This window comes from Protopterus annectens, chromosome 1.part2 (assembly GCF_019279795.1).
Source record: "Protopterus annectens isolate FY-2018-M chromosome 1.part2, PAN1.0, whole genome shotgun sequence".
In the NCBI taxonomy this organism is placed as follows: Eukaryota; Metazoa; Chordata; order Ceratodontiformes; family Protopteridae; genus Protopterus; species Protopterus annectens.
In genome coordinates, this window is record NC_056727.1 from 446,716,599 (window position 1) to 446,739,162 (window position 22,564).

The 22,564-nt window shown below is 35.9% G+C and overlaps 1 protein-coding gene across 1 annotated transcript in view; it reads right to left on the reverse strand.

The window, feature by feature from the left end:
• The window catches only part of DZANK1 (double zinc ribbon and ankyrin repeat domains 1), a 1,792,612-nt gene that overhangs the window by 519,656 nt on the left and 1,250,392 nt on the right, over positions 1-22,564 (reverse strand). Inside the window, exon 15 of the mRNA XM_044056983.1 lies at positions 18,014-18,088. Coding sequence (XP_043912918.1) covers positions 18,014-18,088 — 75 coding nt within the window. The remainder of the gene's footprint in view (positions 1-18,013; positions 18,089-22,564) is intronic.

Sequence of the window (22,564 nt, forward strand, 5' to 3'; positions counted from 1 at the left end):
ATTGTGAAATTAGGCGGACTGTTCCAGCCTGGTCTTAATGAATATTTATGATCTGGGGCATTCATGAATATTCATGAGCTCACCAATGAAACTCTATTATTAATTATCTGTAAATGTATATAAGAACTTCAAGATGCTTCTGTAAAGTAACACTGATGAAGGCTAGGTCAATGCCATAGCTGAAACCGGTCTGTTTATTCTTGTTGTTTTTTATTTTTACTAACTAATTAAATTAATTACACAGCTCACAGTTGCTGGCCTTTGATTTCTGTCTACAATGTTATTTTGAGCCATGCAATTACCTCCGTGCAGGGGAATTCTTTTCATATGAAATCAGAAACTCAAATGTCTGTCATTATTTTCTAACTTCAATCTTTAATGATTTGCCACTAATTTGTCGGAAAACCACAATTTTATGAAAAACAGACCAAAGATGTGATGCACAAATATAAAATAACCACACAATACAGCTGGGAACCTGTTAAAGAAGGGACACTTTTTTAAATATTAGTACTGTTAACTTGAGCAGTTGACAAAATAAGAGAATTTACATGCATTTCTGAAATTAAAAGTAATCTATAACTCTGATCATTACAATTCTTTATTAATTGTAAACCTTCCAGGTTTTCTTTCAAATTTGTCATTTTGCGGAGGGATTATTAGGGGGAGAGTAACATTTTGAGCCAAAATCAGGGACAGCTGAGAGGTTTGGATATACTTAATTCTATAAAGTGATTTATTTGCTCATACCTCTCAACCTCAATGCAGGAAATCTGGAAAAAAACAAATATATTGGGGAACATACAAACAGTACTAAAAATTGCTCTTGTATAAACTGAGACAGTTGATAGAATAACAGGTCTTGCTTTAGCATGCATTTTTTCTGAAGGGTATGAAGTGTGAAACTCAATGTCTGTCATTATTTAATGACTTCATTCCTAAATGATTTGCCAGAAAACCACAAATGTTATGAGGAACAATCCAAAAATAAGAAGCAAAAATCTATTAATTCTGTAAAAAATCTGGAGAGTTGAGAGGTATAGTTCAGCCGGGGCTGAGTTTGCCGCCCTTTCCCCCTTCACAAAATCATGGTCGAATAGGGCTTCCCCCCTGCAGCTATTTCAATGCCCCATTACTTGGCTATTTCGCCCCATTTACCATAAACACTGTAATGTGCATACTGTTTTACTTCTACGATGACTTGAATTTAATTTAAAAGTTTTATTTTACATTTTACAGCACAAACATTAATAGACATTTGCTAAACAAAGGAATGCAGTTTCACAATGAAAATAGACTTAGCATTAAAACTTCTCTGCCCTTCAAACTCACATTCATTGAACCAGCATCAAAATCCACATTGAAAGAAAATACATCTGGCTAGTGGCAGATAAAGATTAACTTGGGCTGTTTAAAAATCATAGGCCCCTTGCACAGGAAACATACATGTGTTCTTTGATAGACCTTCCTGATTGTATTAAATTATAGTCCTTGTATAATACAGTACAGTTGTTAGAGGGCATTTTAAATTTGTTTTGGACATTTTTCCAGTAAACAATGAAACAAAATGCATGCACCAATAATGACAAAGCTGCCCAGTTCAGAGCATTTCCATCATAAATGTTTACTCAAACTTCTACAATCCACCAGTATTAGTAAATATGCACAATCTCTGCAGAAGTAAAAGTCATCTAAATAATTCCACATTAAAGAGATCTGTAACTAATGAAGAGGTTGTGGCTAGCACACAACTTTATATGTCATTGTTTCATCTACAAATAATGTGCCTGTTGCTCATGAGGAATAAATTGCCTATGCTACATTAAAAAAATGATAAGCTAGTAATATTGCAATAGGGAATGGATGGCAAACTGATCAGAGGTTCATCGTTACTAGGCATCTCCGCCAAACAGGACATTCACAGGACTGCAGCATCCACCCCCTTTAAAAGTACAACACAGTAGAGTATCAGTAATGCAGCTATATACTGTGGGAGTAGAACCCAGTCTTCTGCATCAAAAGCAAGTACACTATCAGTTGTGGTATTAACAACACAAGCAGCCACAGCATAAGCAGCACTAAACTTCTCTTCAAGCTCTCAGCTCCTTGTAAAATGCACTCGACACTCAACTGTATCTCCCAACTCTAAGTACAAGAAATCTAGAAAAAGCCAAAATTTACTGGGGGGACAAAAGCCCAAAAACTAGGGACACATTTTAAACATTGCTTGCATAATCTTGGAAAGTTGTTAGAATAAAATGCTGTGTTACCACCTGTTACCACCAAGCATTTCTCTGCTAAGTCTTGAACACAGGACCCTGTGCACTACAATCAGAACAACATACCACTATGCCAAATCAGCTGTTTCTTGAAAGGCAGGTAGACTGAAACTTAAATGGCTAGCTTTCAACTTGTTAGCACAAAAAACCTGGACAAAGCCAATAATGGGGGAATACAGCCCCAAAAATAGGGACACATTTCAAATATTGATCTTATAAACAGACAATTGCTAGCATAAAAGGCTTTGTATTACCATGTACTTTCTGAAGAATATGAAGTCTGAAATTCAAATGCCTGTCATTATTTAGTGAATTCAAAATCCAGAAAAACACAGATTTTATGAGGAACAGAATACAAATGAGGCAAATATTTCACAAGTCCATAAACAAAACAGCATGCACGTGAACCTCTAATGGCAATAAAACGTCAAATAAATCCACAGTCTTGAATGCAATAATGCAATAATACAAATTTGTATTATTAGAGCTCAAAAAACATTTATTCGAAATCTGAGTGAGCGCTTTCGCCAAAAGGCTTCTTCCGACTCTTGATACATATTAAAACAATTAAAACTCATTAATATACCCTCCTAACAATTCCCATTGGATAATAAAACTTCATTGATGTCACATAATAGCTAAGTATACTTCAATTTAAACAGATACATCGAGATGTGCTAATTCTATATAAAACATATACTTAACTAAGCCTTCAGCACAAGTTACTAAAAATGTATTTTACAAATCTGTAACCTACATTTCTTTTTTAAAAAAACAAGTTAAACAGCTAAAAATCATATGCTGCTGACTGGTCAGGCTATGCTTATAATAAACCAATGCATAGTTTGTATTAACCTATATTAATAAGCTTAGCCTGCTACTGTATAAAACTAGGGCATAGTAATTATTCAATATAACATTCTATAGTGTAAAGTGCATTATTATTAAAATCTAACTATAAACAAAAACTTGTTAAACTTAAAATATATAAACATTATTACTAATGGTGCCAGGACAAATATTTTACACCATATTCAGGTATACATCATAAAGCTATACTAGACATAATTGCAAAAACAACATTTATACAAAACATCTCTTACATATGCAGGAACTCTTATATGGGTATATTACTTAACAGGTTAACTATTACTTCCTTCGTAATCTTCTACTTTTTAGGAAGGGTTTGATGTGTACTTTATCATTGAGGCCAGGTGGTGTGTCTGATCGTAACCACAAGTGGTGGTGGGTAGGGAATTCAAGCTCTTGCTAACTACTCCTAAGGTGCAGGGTTTGATTCTAGCCACCAGGTATATTTCCTGACGTCCTTCTAGCTACTGAGGCATCGCGCACACACACACACACACACACACACACACACACACACACACACACACTTCTGTTAGTATAAACAAGTAGTACCTGGAGAGTTTCAGTCCAAAGCAGCTTCATTAATGCCATTATGCTGCTTTAACTGCATAGACTTCTGGGATCTTTACTGTTGCAGGCTGTCTTCCGAGTCTTGACTGTCTTACCAGCAGTCCAGATCTGTGTGCGTGCTTCGGACTGGTTTAGTAGCATTTCGGACTTGGGAAAAGGTGCGAGTATGCATGTGTGAGTTCCGGACTCGTGAAATGCACTGAAATGCTGATAGTGCACATGAGTGAATTTTGGGGACTCGCATTTTTTTTTTATTCATTTCTTTTCTTTTGTACAGCTGGGGGGGGCTGCAGTCCTGCAGCTCAATAGCAAGAGCCACCCCTGAAGAACAGCAATCATTAATACCAGGGGATGTGGTGGCATCCAATCTCATTTGCCACAGAGTCTCCCTCATTTCTAACTTTGTTTTAACATCTCCTCCTCTATCTGTAGGAATTCCTCTATCGATAACGAAAATTATAAACCTACTAAAATTAATACAAGACAAACTGAATATAAAGGGTGCTGGTGGTTTTCCTATTTTTAATGTCTCTCACGTGTTCGGCTATTTTATCTTTCAACTTGCAGATGGTTTTGCCTACGTAAAAAGCGGCACAACTCATACAGGTTGCAATGTACACCACCCTTGTGGTATTGCAATTACAGTGCCCCGGGCATGAAATACTATGATAACTGTCCAAGGCTATGTATGGACTGACATTAATGTATTTATAAAATCTGCACATATTACACTTAGTCATTTTGGACCTGTAATTTTTAAACTCATTATTTTGTTCAAGAAACTCTTTAAGGTTCATACCTTGACTAAAGGTCACCTTTGGTCTCTCACCCAAATATTCCTTCATATCTTGATTAAAAACACTGTCCCAACAATAATTCAGTATCGATCTTAGTTCTCCAGCTTGCTGGATCACATGGCAACACCATAGCTTTTTCCTACTAGGAACAAATTTTGTACCATCCTTAGTCAATAAGATAGGGGTGTATTCTTTAAAACGTTTCGTCATAACCCAATTCCTTATTTTGGTCATTAATTTTAAAGGGTAACCTCTATCTTTGAACATTCCTATCAAATAAGGGTCTACCTTAGAATGCTGAAAACTCAAAATGTCGATCACTCACATGAACAAATAATCAGGAAGTAGATTTTGGATTTCTGGGATCACAGTACAGTGAAGATCAGAATATTTGCCCTTTCCTCACTGTAGTGCGATCTCAGAGTAGGAATATTTAGTGGGCGGGTGAGGGGTGCAACCCCCCACAATAGTGATTTCGAGTTCCTGATTATTCGCTCATGTGAGCGATCGACATTTTGAGTTTTCGTTGTTCTGACATAGACCCTCAAATAATACATTTCCTTCTCAAATAATTGGTTGTCGCTTACCAATTTCGAAATTCGCACCATTTGTCCCTTTAGTACACTCCTTTTCTGGTGCAAGGGGTGGCAGCTATCAAAATGAAGTAGTGTGTTGGAATATGTGTCTTAATGAAAGATGTTAGATCCCAACTTCTAACTCACCATATACTTATACAGCATTATACAAGAGAACAAAAACCAAGGATGCACCAACAGCTATGTAGAAATCCAAAAATTATCAGCAAACAAATCCAAAACGACAACAGCCAACGATATATTCCACTTTTTATTGACAGGAACAGAATAAAATAGTAAGCGCTTTCACATCCTATGATGCTTCTTCAGACTTCAATAACATTCAGTGAAAAGCCACTCTTTAAATACAGCTTCTTTGCACAGCTTAATCACATAACAAGCAATTACCTATTCATGTTTAAAGTGCCTGTGCCTAAAGAATTCAGTAGTACTTTAAAAGTTGATCACTTAACCCAGCATTATGTGCATAACAAAGTGCAGTTGAAATAACTTTATAAAAGTGTTGTTTCAGCATTATTCATAAAACACATATAAGCCACTCTTTAGATGCAGCTTCTTTGCACAACATAATCTCATGTCAAGCAGTTGACTAATCATATTTAAAGTGCCTGTGCCTAAGGAATTCAATGGTGCTTTAAAAGTTAGTCACTCAATACAATATTATCTATATTTATTTATTATCTATAAACCATTCCTAGCAGCCAGACCACTTAAACACTGAAGCTTTGTATATGGACACAATAAGCTTGCTAAAAAACATTGCTAAAAAACATTGATTTTTTATATGTTTTTTTAGTGAGACATTTTAAAAATGGCATATATATTTTTTACTAGACATCATAGTTTTTTCTATTTTATTTTTTTATATATTTTTAATAAGCTAATTTATATAGACAAAACTTTATAAACTTGGTCAATAAGTTCAATGGAGTTTTCAGAAGAAGACTTCAAAGGATGAAATACACTTGTTGAAACAACATTTTCATTATGTTATGCATATAATATTGTATTGAGTGACTAACTTTTAAAGCACCATTGAATTCCTTAGGCACAGGCACTTTAAATATGATTAGTCAACTGCTTGACATGAGATTATGTTGTGCAAAGAAGCTGCATCTAAAGAGTGGCTTATACGTGTTTTATGAATAATGCTGAAACAACACTTTTATAAAGTTATTTCAACTGCACTTTGTTATGCACATAATGCTGGGTTAAGTGATCAACTTTTAAAGTACTACTGAATTCTTTAGGCACAGGCACTTTAAACATGAATAGGTAATTGCTTGTTATGTGATTAAGCTGTGCAAAGAAGCTGTATTTAAAGAGTGGCTTTTCACTGAATGTTATTGAAGTCTGAAGAAGCATCATAGGATGTGAAAGCACTTACTATTTTATTCTGTTCCTGTCAATAAAAAGTGGAATATATCGTTGGCTGTTGTCGTTTTGGATTTGTTTGCTGATAATTTTTGGATTTCTACATAGCTGTTGGTGCATCCTTGGTTTTTGTTCTCTTGTATACAGCTCTTTTTATCCAAGGCTGCTTCGCTCAGTGGTGAGTTTCTTTTACTGCTTGTACTGTGTTTTTATCTCACCACTGAGACATGGCTATGGAACCAGCTCCAACTTTGAGTTTAAATGCTGTGGGACCTGAAAAGGCATTCAGTTTAAATGAATTAATGGAGATGAATAGCAACCCTCTCCTAAGACTTACAACTAGAGAGTTATCTAGCAACAGTGATGTGAACAAGTCAATGAAGCCTAATATGGATGTAATACTGACAACAAGGCGGCTAGAGACAAAATTACAGAAACTGAAGAACATTCAATGGCAGAAGCTGCATATGGAGGCGTGTCTTAATTTTAGACTTGTCCCTAGAGGTCTAAGAGTTTTGAAGATGCCGACGTTCGGCTGGCGTATCCTGAATTACTTGCCAAATGGCCAAAATTAAATCTTGACACTAGTTTTTCATACATTTCGATATTAATTGAGCAGTATAATATTGTGGAAAAAGCGCTGATGGCTGAAATTAATGCCATAGAGACAGAACTGAGCACTATACTTAATGTTCAAGAAATGGAGATTTTACGGAATGACTTAAAAACTATGCTCTCTTCTTTGGAGAGCAGATCAATGCAAGACAAAAAGAAAAAACTGGAGAGGGACTTTATGGATTTCCAGAAAGGCCAAGTCTTCTCTTGGCCGAGAGAGAGGATTCCCAATTGGGCACCACAGGATGCCAACACAAACAAACCCCCTCCGCTTTTGTCATCCGACAAAGGTTTAATGAATGCTCAGAAATCCATCACTATGCACACAACAGGGTCCGTTGAGAAACCCAACATGCAATCTTCTACTACGCTGAACTCGAACATTGGCTCCAAAACAAACAAATTCATTGGGAATAAGCGACAGGTTACTATCGAGGCCCTAATACACTCAGAGGGTGAGAAACATTCATCTACACACACCACCCCCCCTCCCCCCTCCACAATGAACACTGCAAATAGAGATGTTCGTGCCAAACAACCGATGGTGGAACTACAATCAGATGTTAGAGAAGACGAGGTGTTTTTAGAATCCGAAGGGGTTTCATCTGAAGGGTTTCCATCTTTTCCGCTTCTCATCAAGCCCATAGACAAACGGACTTGGTCTCCTTACAATCAGAGGAAGAAAAGGAAAAGCACCGAAGAGATCTACGAGCAACAGAGGAAGGCATTGAAACCCATCAGCATGACCTAGTCTTCAAAATTTCTAGGTATGTTTTAAGCGAAACTGAACTTTCAGTATTAAACAAGGGCCTGGGTTTCATACCATCTGGCTTTGTAGATGTAGCTGACATAATTGTAGACATAAAGTTATTTACAAGAAATATAGGCCTTAAAATGTTATTTGGAGAGGCCACAAGTAATGCCGACAATGGCAACATTAACATTTTCAGGAAACCATCAACATTTGTGCCTCCACAACATCCGATGCTTGAGGCATTTGAACGGGCCTGTGAAAGTGACTTATATGAACTATATAGCAGGAATGATGTGAAACCTGATTTTTTTAATATGACTAGAGATGAAAGAGAAGCAGTGTTTTGTCTGCAGAAGAATGAAGACATAATAATAAGAAAAGCGGACAAGGGGGGAGCTATTGTTGTGATGCATAGAGGGATGTATGTCAGTAAAATAGAGTCTCTGCTATCAGACAGAGACACTTATCATCCACTAGATGGAAGTTCATTAAACAAAATAATCAAGGGTGTACATGGTTACCTGTATGATCTTCTATTAAGTAATGTCATTGATATTGAGATTTATAAATACTTTATAGTAGAAAATCCCCTAGTTCCCACCTTTAGAGGGTTACCAAAGATCTACAAACAACCGTCAGACCCCCCATTGAGACCGATAGTCTCAAGCAAAGGCTGGCTGACAGAACCTCTATCTATATACCTAGATAAAAAATTTAAGCCAATAGTTAACAACACCAGCCACATACTCAAGGACACTCAACATTTCCTTGAGAATCTAGCAAGTCTCAATAGAGCTACACCAATTGGAAAGGATGATTTATTTGTTACACTTGACGTAAAATCGCTATTTACATCCATTCCTAACACTATAGGAATAGAATATGTTAGGCTGTTTTTGCTTGAGAACCACATTACAAACAACAATGTCATCTGTTGGATGACATTATTGGACATAGTGCTTGAAAACAATGTTCTGTTATACAATGATGACTACTATCTACAGAAAAAGGGAGTAGCCATGGGCACTCCCTGTAGTCTTATGCCAATCTGGTATTGCCATTTTGGGAAACAACATATGTACTAAAGAATTTGATATATGTCCATTGTCTCAAACACTACAATAGATTTGTGGATGATGTTTTTATTGTATGGGGGGAACTGAACAACAGCTGATGGAATTTGTTGAATATATCAATGGCACGACCAATTTCTTGATTTTTGAATGTTCATATTCACATCAGATGATAGAATTTTTGGATGTAATGTTAACTAAGGGCAACAATGGGATTGATACAGATTTACATAGGAAGTCCTGTTGGAAGAATAGCCTTCTACATCGAAACAGCATGCATCCCAGACATATACATTCCAACATAGTACAGAACCAAGTCCTTAGAGCATCGAGACTAACCACGCAAGACACAACTTACCATCAGCAGCAAAGTAGACTGCTAGGTAACTTTGTCTCTAGAGGATACAAAAAAACTGAGGTGCAGAAAGCCATTAAGACGGGCAATATACATAGAGCCGGTAAAGGTACCCCGTTTTTTAACAGGGACAATGATTTTAGGTATGAGAATACCACTAGCAATACTGAAACCAAAAATAGGTTAGTAATTCCTTTCACCAATAGAAACACACATATAAAACAAATTTTGGAGGACAATTGGAGATTATTGAAAGCCGATGACAAAATTAGGAACTTAGTGAGCGAAGCCGAGCATAGGTTATAGAAACATGAAATCATTGAATAGGCTTCTATGCTATGAACAAATGCATAGGGGCCCTACTTTGATATCGAAGGAAGGCACTTTTCCCTGCAATGCATGCAATCAATGTAAATACATAGCGGAAGAAGCAACTTTCATACACCCTTATACAGGGCATACATATAGATTTAAAGGCTTTGCCAATTGCAAAACCACAGATGTGGTCTATTTGGCACAATGTCAGTTATGCAAAACGTTCTATGTTGGAAAAACCAACAGAGCGTTACGTGAACATAAGAGAGCACATCTATGCTATAAACAAGGAAAATACCACCAATGCACTGGCACGACATGTAATAGAAAATGGTCTAACGCATTGTTTTAGATTTAGGGTGCTGGAAATAGTGAACAGGACAAGTAGATTGGGGAACCTTAAGAATAGAACAGAGGAAACAGAAAATAAGTGGATCCATAGGCTGCAAGCCCATAAACGTGTCTAAATGAGAAGATCTCACTAAAACCATTCCTAGCAGCCAGACCACTTAAACACTGAAGCTTTGTATATGGACACAATAAGCTTGCTAAAAAACATTGCTAAAAAACATTGATTTTTTATATGTTTTTTTAGTGAGACATTTTAAAAATGGCATATATATTTTTTTACTAGACATCATAGTTTTTTCTATTTTATTTTTTTATATATTTTTAATAAGCTAATTTATATAGACAAAACTTTATAAACTTGGTCAATAAGTTCAATGGAGTTTTCAGAAGAAGACTTCAAAGGATGAAATACACTTGTTGAAACAACATTTTCATTATGTTATGCATATAATATTGTATTGAGTGACTAACTTTTAAAGCACCATTGAATTCCTTAGGCACAGGCACTTTAAATATGATTAGTCAACTGCTTGACATGAGATTATGTTGTGCAAAGAAGCTGCATCTAAAGAGTGGCTTATATGTGTTTTATGAATAATGCTGAAAACACCTTTATAAAATTATTTCAACTGCACTTTGTTATGCACATAATGCTGGGTTAAGTAATCAACTTTTAAAGTACTACTGAATTCTTTAGGCACAGGCACTTTAAACATGAATAGGTAATTGCTTGTTATGTGATTAAGCTGTGCAAAGAAGCTGTATTTAAAGAGTGGCTTTTCACTGAATGTTATTGAAGTCTGAAGAAGCATCATAGGATGTGAAAGCGCTTACTATTTTATTCTGTTCCTGTCAATAAAAAGTGGAATATATCGTTGGCTGTTGTCGTTTTGGATTTGTTTGCTGATAATTTTTGGATTTCTACATAGCTGTTGGTGCATCCTTGGTTTTTGTTCTCTTGTATACAGCTCTTTTTATCCAAGGTTGCTTCGCTCAGTGGTGAGTTTCTTTTACTGCTTATACAGCAATATGTCCAAGTAACCAATCTCCTGGACATCAACCTTGTAAGTAAATCGCAAAAAAAAAAAAAAACCTACTTATTCCTTCATTATCACCTCTCCATAACATTAAAATGTAACCCAAAAATCATAGCCAGGAAATGATGTATTTCATGAATGAGGAAGTAAACACACAATGTTTCTCCCATTCAGCTAAAACTAAACTAGCATACACTGGGGCACATTTCACTTCCATCGCTACCCCTGAGGTTTGGCAAAAGTACTTGCCCTCAAAGTACAAAAAATTTTTGTGTAATACAATTTCCATGAATTTCACTATTAAATTCCTTTTTACGTTATGTAAACCCTTTACATTAATAAGACTTTCACTAAAGAATTCAATTCCCTCCTTGTGTAGAATAACTGTAAATAAATTACATCCACCATTACAAACACAAAGTCTTCCTGGAAAGGTAAATCTCTCAGTATTTCTAAACAGTGCCATGAATCCCTGAGGATATGTTTGTTTTTGCTAACTGCTTTTTTACAATTTAAGTCAATATATGCAGCTAGTGGTTCAGTTTTAGAATTTCTAGCTGCCACTATCAGCCTAAAAGGGGGGTTATTCAAATCTTTGTGAATTTTTGGGATTCCAAAGACTGATGCTTCCACAGTCAGAAAAGAACATTATGTGTGGTCAATCACATCCTGGGTCAATAGGTCAAATAACACCCAGTCAACCTTGGCATATGCCCTGTTGATCTCATTCATAGAAACTCACTCATAAATGTTTTCATCATTCAGGATGTCATACATTTTACTTACATAATCTACATGTGTCATTATTACAACCCCCACCCTTGTCAAGTTTCATAATTTTGCAATCATTTAGTTCATGTAACTATTTGAGATGCTTACAAAATGCTTACTTCAAGTTATTACAACATTTATTTTTATGATATGATTTTACATAACAGTTGTAATAGACTTTTAATAGGTATATCTATAATATTTTAAATGTTTTGAATGTTTTAATTTTTACTGTATTTTTTATGTATCTAATGGTTCCTTTGAGATCATGTTTTCTTGTGGAACAATCATGTGATTATTGGGCCTATTTAAGTAGATATTTAAATGTAAGGACCCACTCTGATGAAGCCTGTACTACTGATAGGGTGAAAGCACTTAGTCCTTCTTTTTATTTTATTGTACTTGTATTAAAATCAGTTTCGTGATGGCATTCTGTTGTGGCATTTATTTTTTTCTTTTTCGAGGTCTTTTTACACTCCTTTGAGTGTTTTGGTTGATTTATAAGGAAGAGTGAAGAGCCTGAACTAAAACTTGAGTTAAGCCCAAAAGATTAGTCTTGTGCAAAGTAAATGAGACAGGAGAAGACATATGTTTAAGTTTTTGTTTCTTTGGAATTCATGTAGAAACAGACACACACACACACACACACACACATACACACACACATTTGCCAGCAAAAGCCTCCATAATGATGGGCAAAGCTTTCACGCTAGACAGAGTGTAATTCTCTGCCCAATCTCCCAGGACCAAAAAGAATGTCTCTCACTTGCTCACCAACAACACTTCAGCATCTGCAGAGGATGTGCTTAACCTTTGGTCCCTGGTAACAGCAGGGACTATGCCAGGGGGACCCAAGTAAAAAGATTTGTGGTCCAAGGAATCATTGATAGCCATAGTGGAGTCAAAAATCTGTGGCTGTGGCACTTGAGCAGCCTACTGGCATGTCAAAGGCTTTTGGCAATTTTCTTCTTTTTGTGACTGAAAGAAGGAAGAACTGAAGAGCTGGTAGGTTTTTCAATGGTTAAGCCGAAAATGTACCTAATTCCTGGGGAAGCCTGGCAGAAATAGCCAGTAAAACAGGTAAGTTGTAAATAAATTAATTTTTTTTCTTCATTAAAATGCAGTAAAAAGCACTTTAAGCACTTAACCTAATCCCCAAAAGTAAAATAATGCAAGTTTTACCACAGTAAAAATAGTTTAAAATCAGTTTTAACAACTTTTTATCCCAAAAGTAAAAAAGTAATTCCTAATTTTTACAGAAAAATAAGTTGTCTATCATAAAAAGTAAACTGGAAGTTTCTTCCCAAAGATAACTTACCTGCCCAGTAATATAACAAAGCCCATGGAGAAGTGCGCTCTTCAGTAGCAGGAAAGCTCTGAAGGGCTTGGTGCCCAAATCTGTCTTTTAGTCTGCTCAGCTTGAAAGCTTTGCAAACTTGCCAGCTATCATATCCTTAGCAGTATATAACCCATTTAGCTTAGGCTACTGCAGCAGTGATCCTTATGAAGGACATCCCACCCCACAGAAACTTAAGAATAGTGCTAAGGAAAATGAAGTCGGGAAAACAAGCATGTTCAGATCAGATTACGGCAGATATGATCACGTTGTTTGGTGAGTTAGGGAAGAAATGGCTCCGAGGGGTACTCAAAGTAGTATGGAGATAAAGGCATATCCCAGATGACTGCAGAATAAGCACTGTAATGCCTATGTCCAAGAAAAAAGGGGACAGTCACAACTATGGGCAGTATAGAGATATCAAACTCCTGTTACTTTGCATGAACATACTGGAGAGGGTGACTGAAATAAATATGCAGAACAGTAGAAAGTAAGATGGGAGATAAGCAGTTTGGATTTAGATCAGGGTGCAGCACAACTGACTTTATGTCTGCAGTGACACAAAGATTTGAGAAGCTAGAGATAAGGAAGAGTCCAAATGGGCATTCTTAGAGTTGAAGAATGCATATGAGCAGCTCAAACGAAAGCTAATTTAGGCAGTCATATGATTGTTTGAAGTCTCAGAAACATTGGTAGAATTAGTGCAGTATGCATACAAGGACCCAATGACACAAGTACGAACAGTGTCTGCACTCACAGAAAGGTTTCCAGTGAAAATGGGGTGCATCAGGGATCATCTCTGAGGCCACTGCTGTTCATACTGGTGACGGACTACATTAGCAATCAGGTAGGAAGGGATAGATCAACAAAGCTGCTACTTGCAGATAATGTATTACAACTTGACTCTAAACAAGAACTTTAGAAAATATTAGGGGAATCGAATTCAAAACTCAATACATATGGGATGAAATGGAGTACAGACAAGGCAGTACCTTCCTTTAACTCAGAAACGATAGTCTCTGCCATATTGCTATAGCCTAAGATCCATTCCTAATCAATCTGAACAAACAAGTAGTAGGGGAATTTCCTGAGTGCCTGGTAAAATTCCAAGGATCATAACTGCAATCCTTGTGCTAGTGGAACTACAAGTGCAAAAGGATGAAATACATCCCGAGCCCAAGCTTGCAGTACCTTACAGCATTTCCCCTTCTCTGACATACAGCGACAGCAGAATTAGAAAAGTAGAGTTATGAGGGATACAACCCCCTACAAAAGAGGGGGAAGAACCACCTCCCCAATAAAAACAAAAGATGACAGAGTGTTTTAATAGTAAGTAATAACATTTACTTTGCATTTCTTTTTAACTTCAACTTATGTTTCAGAGTTCTGGGATCTATAGTTTCAGGTCTTGTACTTGTGATAAGAATCTGAATTCCTCCTCTGTTCTTGGCCAAATTTTCCTCAAAGTGCACGGCTAACACTGAGTCTTCTGTAAGAAAAAGCCATAGCTAAACAAGCTCAGGCAACACAAAGTGACGTGAAATAAATCAAAGTTATGCCTGTGTTTTAAATGTGAGCTGGAGTAACAAACAAAACAAAATGAAGTCAACAGAATAAAATGGGAATTTCAATTTCTACTTATATTTATGAAGTGGAGGCAAGACTTTTGCCCAGAGGATTATCAAAAGCTATTAGTCATGATACTCCCGGACTACAAATCAATCTTTTTCACTATGTATGGCTACTTTCACTAAGTCACTATATTTGTAGATAATCATCCGTGGTGCACTATTCATTAGCTAGCTGTCATTTACATTTACATACAGGAAAACAGCACTGTCATCTGGACAAAGTTCTTTTTGGCCACCATTTTTAAGTTAGTCACAGCTTTTATTTTTCTTTTTTTAGTCAACTAAATCTTCTTGCATGGATGCTCTTCTCAAAACCTACTACCTTGTTTTTTTCCTACACAGTATCATAGTAAATCCTGGAGTAAGGAATCCTAAAATGTCACATACAGCATGCAGTCAAACATTAAGCACCACATGACAACAGATCATACCTCTCAACTTGGAATCATATAAAATCTGGACAAAAGCCCATGGAAACTAGGTACAATTGGCCAAAAATCTGTACACTGATTAACATAAAATTTGCATGCATAATTATGTAACCCCACAAACTCCAAAGGAATTGTGGGATACCAACTTTTAAATGCAAATGGAAGAATAATCAGAAACAGAACAACAGTGTTTTAAATTAAAGCAAACTGCAATTAAATAGAGCAAAAACAAGAAACAGTGTGCAGCCCATTAGCCAAAAATGTAAACCAATCACAGAGCATGTTCTAATTGGCAGGTTTAGCTGATTAAACATTTTCATGCACTGCTAGCCTTGAGTGAAAACCTTACTCCTTAACTTTCCCACAATTCAAATAGAGTTCATTCTTTTGCAGCCAAATAATACAAAACAAATGTTTGCTTACGGACCCAAACCAAAATTTTTCTTAAAGAATTAAAAGGAAAAAAAATAAGGTAAAGCAACAAATTTAAAGTAAAACAAAATGTAGCAAAGCAAGAGCAAAAGGCAAAACAAAAAACAAACTATCTGAACTATAAACCAATAAATCCTAAATAAACATAAAGCAGATTTATCCAGCAGGTATTATGGTTTACAAAGCAGTGTTAGCTGTCAGGTATCACAGTTTAAACCATGCCCTGTTCTGCATGTCTTAAATTAAAAAGTTATGCTTTGAGTTCCTGAGGTAATTCAAACAGGGTTAATATTTTTCTTTAAAAGAATGCAACACAAATGTTTTGTAACTTGCTACAATCGAGTACTTTCTTTTAAAGCTAGATGAAAAGAAACAAATTAAACTTAAAACTCTGCACTGCATACACTACAGACTTCCAAGATATTTACTGTTTGAGAATGCAGAGCTATTCTAGTTTGGCTAAACTGAATATTTAGCGAATTACAGAGACTTGTGTTACCCACGCAACATGACAGACACTTTCCACTTCTCATCAGCTGCACTATCTAAAGGAAAAATGAAGTAGAGCAAGCAGAAGACTGCAGTGCTTAGAGGATGTGAGGTTCACACTTAACAGAAATGTAATAATTATGTGGCTGCCATAAGTGCAATTGCAAACAGGTGATATTAACTACAGCATTTGAAATTCTTAACTAGATCAATCATATTAAAAAGCATTGTTGCCAGGGAGAGTACGGCAACTTCCTACACACTCAGACATGGAGAACTGTATCCAACAAGCCCTACTATTTAGTTGAAAGACCCATGTGTCACCCAAAAAATGCTGATATTTCAAACACTGACATGCCACTAATACACACTGAATGGATCACACTGTAAACTGCTTTTCCAATGTCGTGCAGTGTGTTACAACTTAACTGTCCGCCTTCTTTCTATTTTTTAGTTCAACATCATTATGTGATTGTTCCCTGACATTTGTGATATAACCTGCTAAACAATTTTCCTTACACAATTTTGTAGCTTAAAATTTTCACAAGGCTGTGCTTCATTCAGCAGGATTACCACCCTATAACGAAATCTAAAGCAATAAAGCCACCAAGATAATATTGTTTTAATGTATTTATCAAGGGATTTTAACCCAATATTTATGTTTAATATCATAGCTTCAGAATGCTAGTCCCATAGAAGGTAAGGGAGAAGGCAGGTGCAAATGAAACAGAACATGAGCTGCTGTAATAAGTAAACTAAAAGAAATGCCCAATCAAGAAATATAAAATTAACAAATAATAACAGCAACACCAAAACCAACAATGATAATCTATGCAACAGCACAAAAAAAAAATTAAAGTGACAGCAAGGACACTCACACAAGAATAAATTTAGGGTGGTTGTTGCATGAGGCCAGTCCCTGCTATGTTTATTCTGCTGCCCATAGCTCTCAACAAATAACAAACAAATCTCAACAGAACCAGGGTTAAATCCCAAAATAATTAGGAACACTTTTAAAATATTATCAACTAGCATCTTCTACTTACTAGAACAATAACTGGCATCTGGCAAACATCCTTAAATGAACTGCAAATAAGTAAACAGACAGAAAACAAAATGTGGAGATACTTATTCTAATAAACACAACCTTACTGCATGTTGCTGGGGGCAGGGTATAGAATGGTAAAAATATTTCATCAATAACACAAGCAGCAGATTGGTTCCAGCACCAGCTTTTCTCCTGCCTGCATTCTGATAAATAAAATGCATGCTGATAAATAAAACTAAATTTGTTCCATGGCCCCCCATTAAGGTAAAGACAGTAACTACTAAAAGAGAGTAAACATCCTCATTCTCATGGCATCCTGATCACCTATAGTATCCTATGTGGTAATCTACTTCACCGCTGACAGTTTGAAACTCCCACCATAGTCTCCAAGTCTGACAAGCAGTCAGGCACTGCCTCACGAAGCTGATGTCATCATGCATGTTAATGACGCTGTGGGATACACTGCCGATAGGTGATGACATTAGCCATCACTTAAAATTATAAAAAAAAATCGTGAGTTTAAGGGGCCACTCAGAAATTTGTGGCACCGCATTATTTTGCTGTCAAAACCGGTATATACCGAGGAATTTGGTAAGGTTGACAGGTATGTTCCAGATGAATAGCAATGGAGGCAATTGAAATGCTGTGCTTGACATTAATGTGATAGCAGTCAACACCATCATAAATGTAACTCTTCTCCTAAGTTTTGCTTACTTCATCCCTCATCCCAGTGGTACAGTAGGATATAAAGTGACAAGGAAAAAATAGATGTAATGTTCACGTAATAGTTTAAGTGGGAGTAAAAAGATTAATGACAGAACTATTTCAAGTTTATTTCAACAGTGCCACAAGTTACACAAATGTAGTTTATTAAACAATAATTACAAACCTTGTTTCCAGCCAGTACAAAATTTAACCGGAGGCTGACTTCATAGCCATCTTCATGGACTGTGGCAGAGCTCATCTACAAAGGCAGAAGAAAATGGCACAGTAATGACAGCATTAGACAATGATCAGCAGTAGTTATAAAATGTTAGAAATGCGTCATTTGGAAAAAACATACAAAGGTCAGTTTTGCTTAAAGAAAAACATTATGTATTGAATCTATCATCACCTTTTTCTAATAAGTACAATAACTATGCTTGTAAATGGAGAATGTCCCCATAAGACAAAATGTGTGCATTCTAATCTGTCACAAAGGTATCAACGTTACTTGAATAATTGGGGAAAAAACTACTTAATAATAAATAGATATATTAATGGCAATTGCCATCTGGCCCACGTGACCTACCATGACAGTGTGATCCCCATAGGTTAAAAAAAAAAAAAAAAAAAAACACTTCATTTAAACATAAATTTATAGTTACATTTGATAGAACTTTAAAGTTACAAGCTCCACAACATAAGCATCTCTTTAACAAAGTCACAAAATCTTTATATACTGTATTACAAAAGTGTTCTGAATATATGCTAATGCAGATCTTACATGTCCAGTGTATTCCATAACACATTATACTTTATCATCTACATACCCCCATGTGCACTTGGATTTTAAGGAAACAGAGCACACCACCTTATTTAACTTAGGAGAACATATCTGTCAGTGTGCTAGAAGGTTCCTTGAACAAGTTTCTGACTATAGTTATCAAAAGTGCTATATCATTGCAAGTAAAGAATGTTCGGTATGTAAAGTTTTATTTTCAAAATCTGACTACATAGCTCTAAATGTTCCTCTTTGATTAATGATTCATCAATATTTCCAAAGTTAAGCATCATACAGAACTGTAGACGTCAGTCAGAAAAGTTGGGTATTGCTATTAATTCATGGTAACAGAAGCATTCTCTTCAAAAGAATCACTTGCTGTGATTAATAAGTAAAACTCTTCTAGTGGAGTGTGCTTTCCCAGAAAGTAGTTCTGCAAAAGACTTAACTGAAAAAGAAAGCTTTTGAAACATAAGTTCTTTTGGCAGGCACAGCTTTAAAGACCTAATTCTATAAATCCAGTAAATAGACATTTCTTATTATACTAGAAATTGTTGAATTCAAAAGTTACATTTTAGAATTTAGCCACATTCAATTTAACATTAAAATGTCAGTATTATTTTTAATTTAGAACTGACTGAAACCATTAAAATTAGCAAAAAAGCAACAAAAATTATAAATATACTCATAAAACATTTCAGAATTTGTTAAAATTGAAATGCACTTATGAAAATAACAGACATGCACATAACATCTGTAATGGTAACAGAAACACAAGATACATTCTGCCCATGCTGGGTCCTCATGGCATCACTAGTCATAAGAGCGGAGTACTGACAGAGATGGCAAACTAATGAATAAAAGAAGCTATAACTCCAAACTGAAAATAGAGCATCAGAGCAAAATTATTCTCTATTGCAACAGCGTGGAAACTTGACCTATGGCTACAGAAAGAACAGGAAAAACAAGAAGCTGCTCTTACAAGTTATTATTTTTTGAGAAAGGTGTTACATCCTCAGGAACAGCAAGGCTTACCAAATTAACCAAAAAGCCATCAAAGACAAAACTTTTATTTACTGCAGTGAGAAACAGCATGTGACAAGTCTACCCATACTCGTATGCCAACTTTGTTGTATCAAAATGTGAAGCTGCTTTGAGGCAATATGCTGTAGTATCACAAAATGCAATAATGCAATCTCAAAGTTTCTCAAAGAGCCCTTCAATAAATTTCTTAAGCAGGATATTTACATTACCAACAAAATGATTTAACTTAGTTTTAAACTTTTAAATAATCAAGTCCCCTTACCATGACAGGAAGCCTGTTATAACATGCACATATATATATATATATATATATATATATATATATATATATATATCTATATATATATATATATATATATATATATATATATATATATATATATATATATATATATAGGTTTACCTTTAAAACCGTGTATTGCACAAAGGTGAACAGAACATTTCCAAAAGGCAGTCTTCAAAGTCTGCAAATGCCGAACATAAAAAGGTTCGAATGTGCAATGAGCGAATGCGCAGTGAGATTCGCTCATTGCACATTCGACATTCTGGGGAGGACTGCACTATAGTGGGGATCGGGAAATAGTTCCTTTCCCCACTGTAGTGCGATCGTGGAGTTAGAATAATAAAGTAGGGGGTGTGGGGGGTGCAGGGGGGCTTGCCCACGATGCTTTACACAGTTTTTTTTTTCTTCGACATTAATGTTCGAAAAACAGCAAATCTGCTTTTTGATTTGCTGTTTTTCGAACATTACGGACTGTCGACATTTACAGTTTCGAGTTGCTCATATGAGCGTTCGAACCACTGTGATTTGTGGTTTTAAAGGTAAACCTATACACACACACACATATATATATATATATATATATATATATATATATATATATATATATATATAGGGTCTATATCGAACCATTGTAAGCGAAAGCTTACGATCTCGAACTCTCAGAACAGAGATTTTTTTCCCAGGGAAAAAAATCACTGTTCCAAGAAACACACACACAACACACGCACACCACAAACTATTTCACCCCCCGACATTGGGGGCTGTGCCCCCCACACCCACCCTACTTAGATATACCAACTCCAAGACTGCACTACAGTAATGAAGAAGGCAAAATACCGAAGGCTGCCAAGCAATTTCTTTCCCAGGAAAAGAATTAGTTTATATGCCGCTTCGGTATTTTGCCATTTCACGCTATAAAGTTCGATCAAGACGCATTCGAACGAATGCATCTTCGATCAGTTAATAGGGAACATATATACATATATATATATATATATATATATATATATATATATATATATATATATATATATATATATATATTAAGGAAAAAAAATTATTGCACAGAAGATCTGACAAGGTTTCAGGTCAATGTATTATTATCTTGTGTCATGTCCCTGGATCACTAATGTTAGACCTAATCTGACAAACTGCTCTTCATCATTAATAAGTTAAACGTATTTATGTTAACAGTCTTGAATTCTAACAGTTGCAAATGTGAGGCCTGGAACAATGAGACTGAATGTGGAAAACTGAGACTTAAATATATAAAAGTCCAAGACAGCTGTGTGTCTTAGGGTATTCTCTTTCCCCCAAAAATATGGCAATCTTGGAGGTATTATAAGCAGAAGGGGAATGTGAGTGCAGGGGGCTTGCCACTACAAAAAGAACTTTAAATGAAAGCATCAGCTTTTGACATTCACTGTTCTGTAGTTTTATTTTCATAATTCAGGGTTTCACAATTACAGATCTCAGAATTGCAGTAGGGAACCCGTATTTATTAGGTCTCCTCTAAAAAACGAATAGTATACACATATAAAGATGGAGTTTGTAATTTTTTGGAATACTCCAAAGAGGCAGTCTAAAAATTCTCCTCATGAAAAATCTGCTCACATTTCAGTAAATGAATATCCAAAGCACAGTACCTGTAAAATTAAGCTTTATATTCAAAAAATGGGCTTTGTAAGTGAGTTGTAGAATGGAATACAACTTTAAATATGGATTTCAAGAAGAAATAGCACTTCAAGCAACATAATAAAATCATATTTCCCTTCACTTAATCTACCCAGTGTTACCTTTCCTGTTCCCAACTGACAGTTTGATATTCCTACAGCATGACAGCCAAGCCCATCCGTTCCCTGGTTAGGGAAACAGCCCAAAAGGTCCATTCATTTCCTGGATGAGGCAAAAGCCTAATCAGACATTAATTCTCCTTAGAGGTGACAGTGAGGTGTTTAGGGGACAGTCCAGTCTGCCAACAGCTCTCTCCCTCCCTGACCAACCTAATCCTGCCTTAATGAAGCTGTGAATCTGGATCTACTGCAATCTGGGAGGGAACACATATGACTTGCATACATTACACATTGCCAGTCTAACCTGGTTTCACTTGTAACAGCATCATCATCATCATGACCAATATATTGGCAGCTAAACCCCACACTCCTGCTGGGGTGTGCAAGTTGGTTAAACCAACTCCTGCTTCCAAGGATAAGCAAGCCAACAAATGCTACTTAATGACTTACCCCATTCATACCTCTCAACCTTTTACAGCAAGAAATCTGGACAAAGCCATGCAGAAAACTGGGACAAAAGGCCCAAAAATAAGGATAATTTTAAATATAGCTCTTACAAACTTAAAAAGTTGATAGAATAACAGGTTTTGCATCAGCATGAATTTTCTGAAGGGTGTGAAATTTGAAACTCAAATGTCTGTCATTAATTTCTAACTTAAATCTTTAATGATTTGCAATTAAGTTGCTAGAAAACTACAATTTTATGAAAAACAGACCAAAATATGAGGCGAAAATCTGTACAGTTGAGGTATGAGTCCCCACTGCTTCTCATCAGAGGTGAGATTTAGGTTTTAGGGAGTAGGTCAGCCTGTTGAATATGCATACTCCACACTTCTC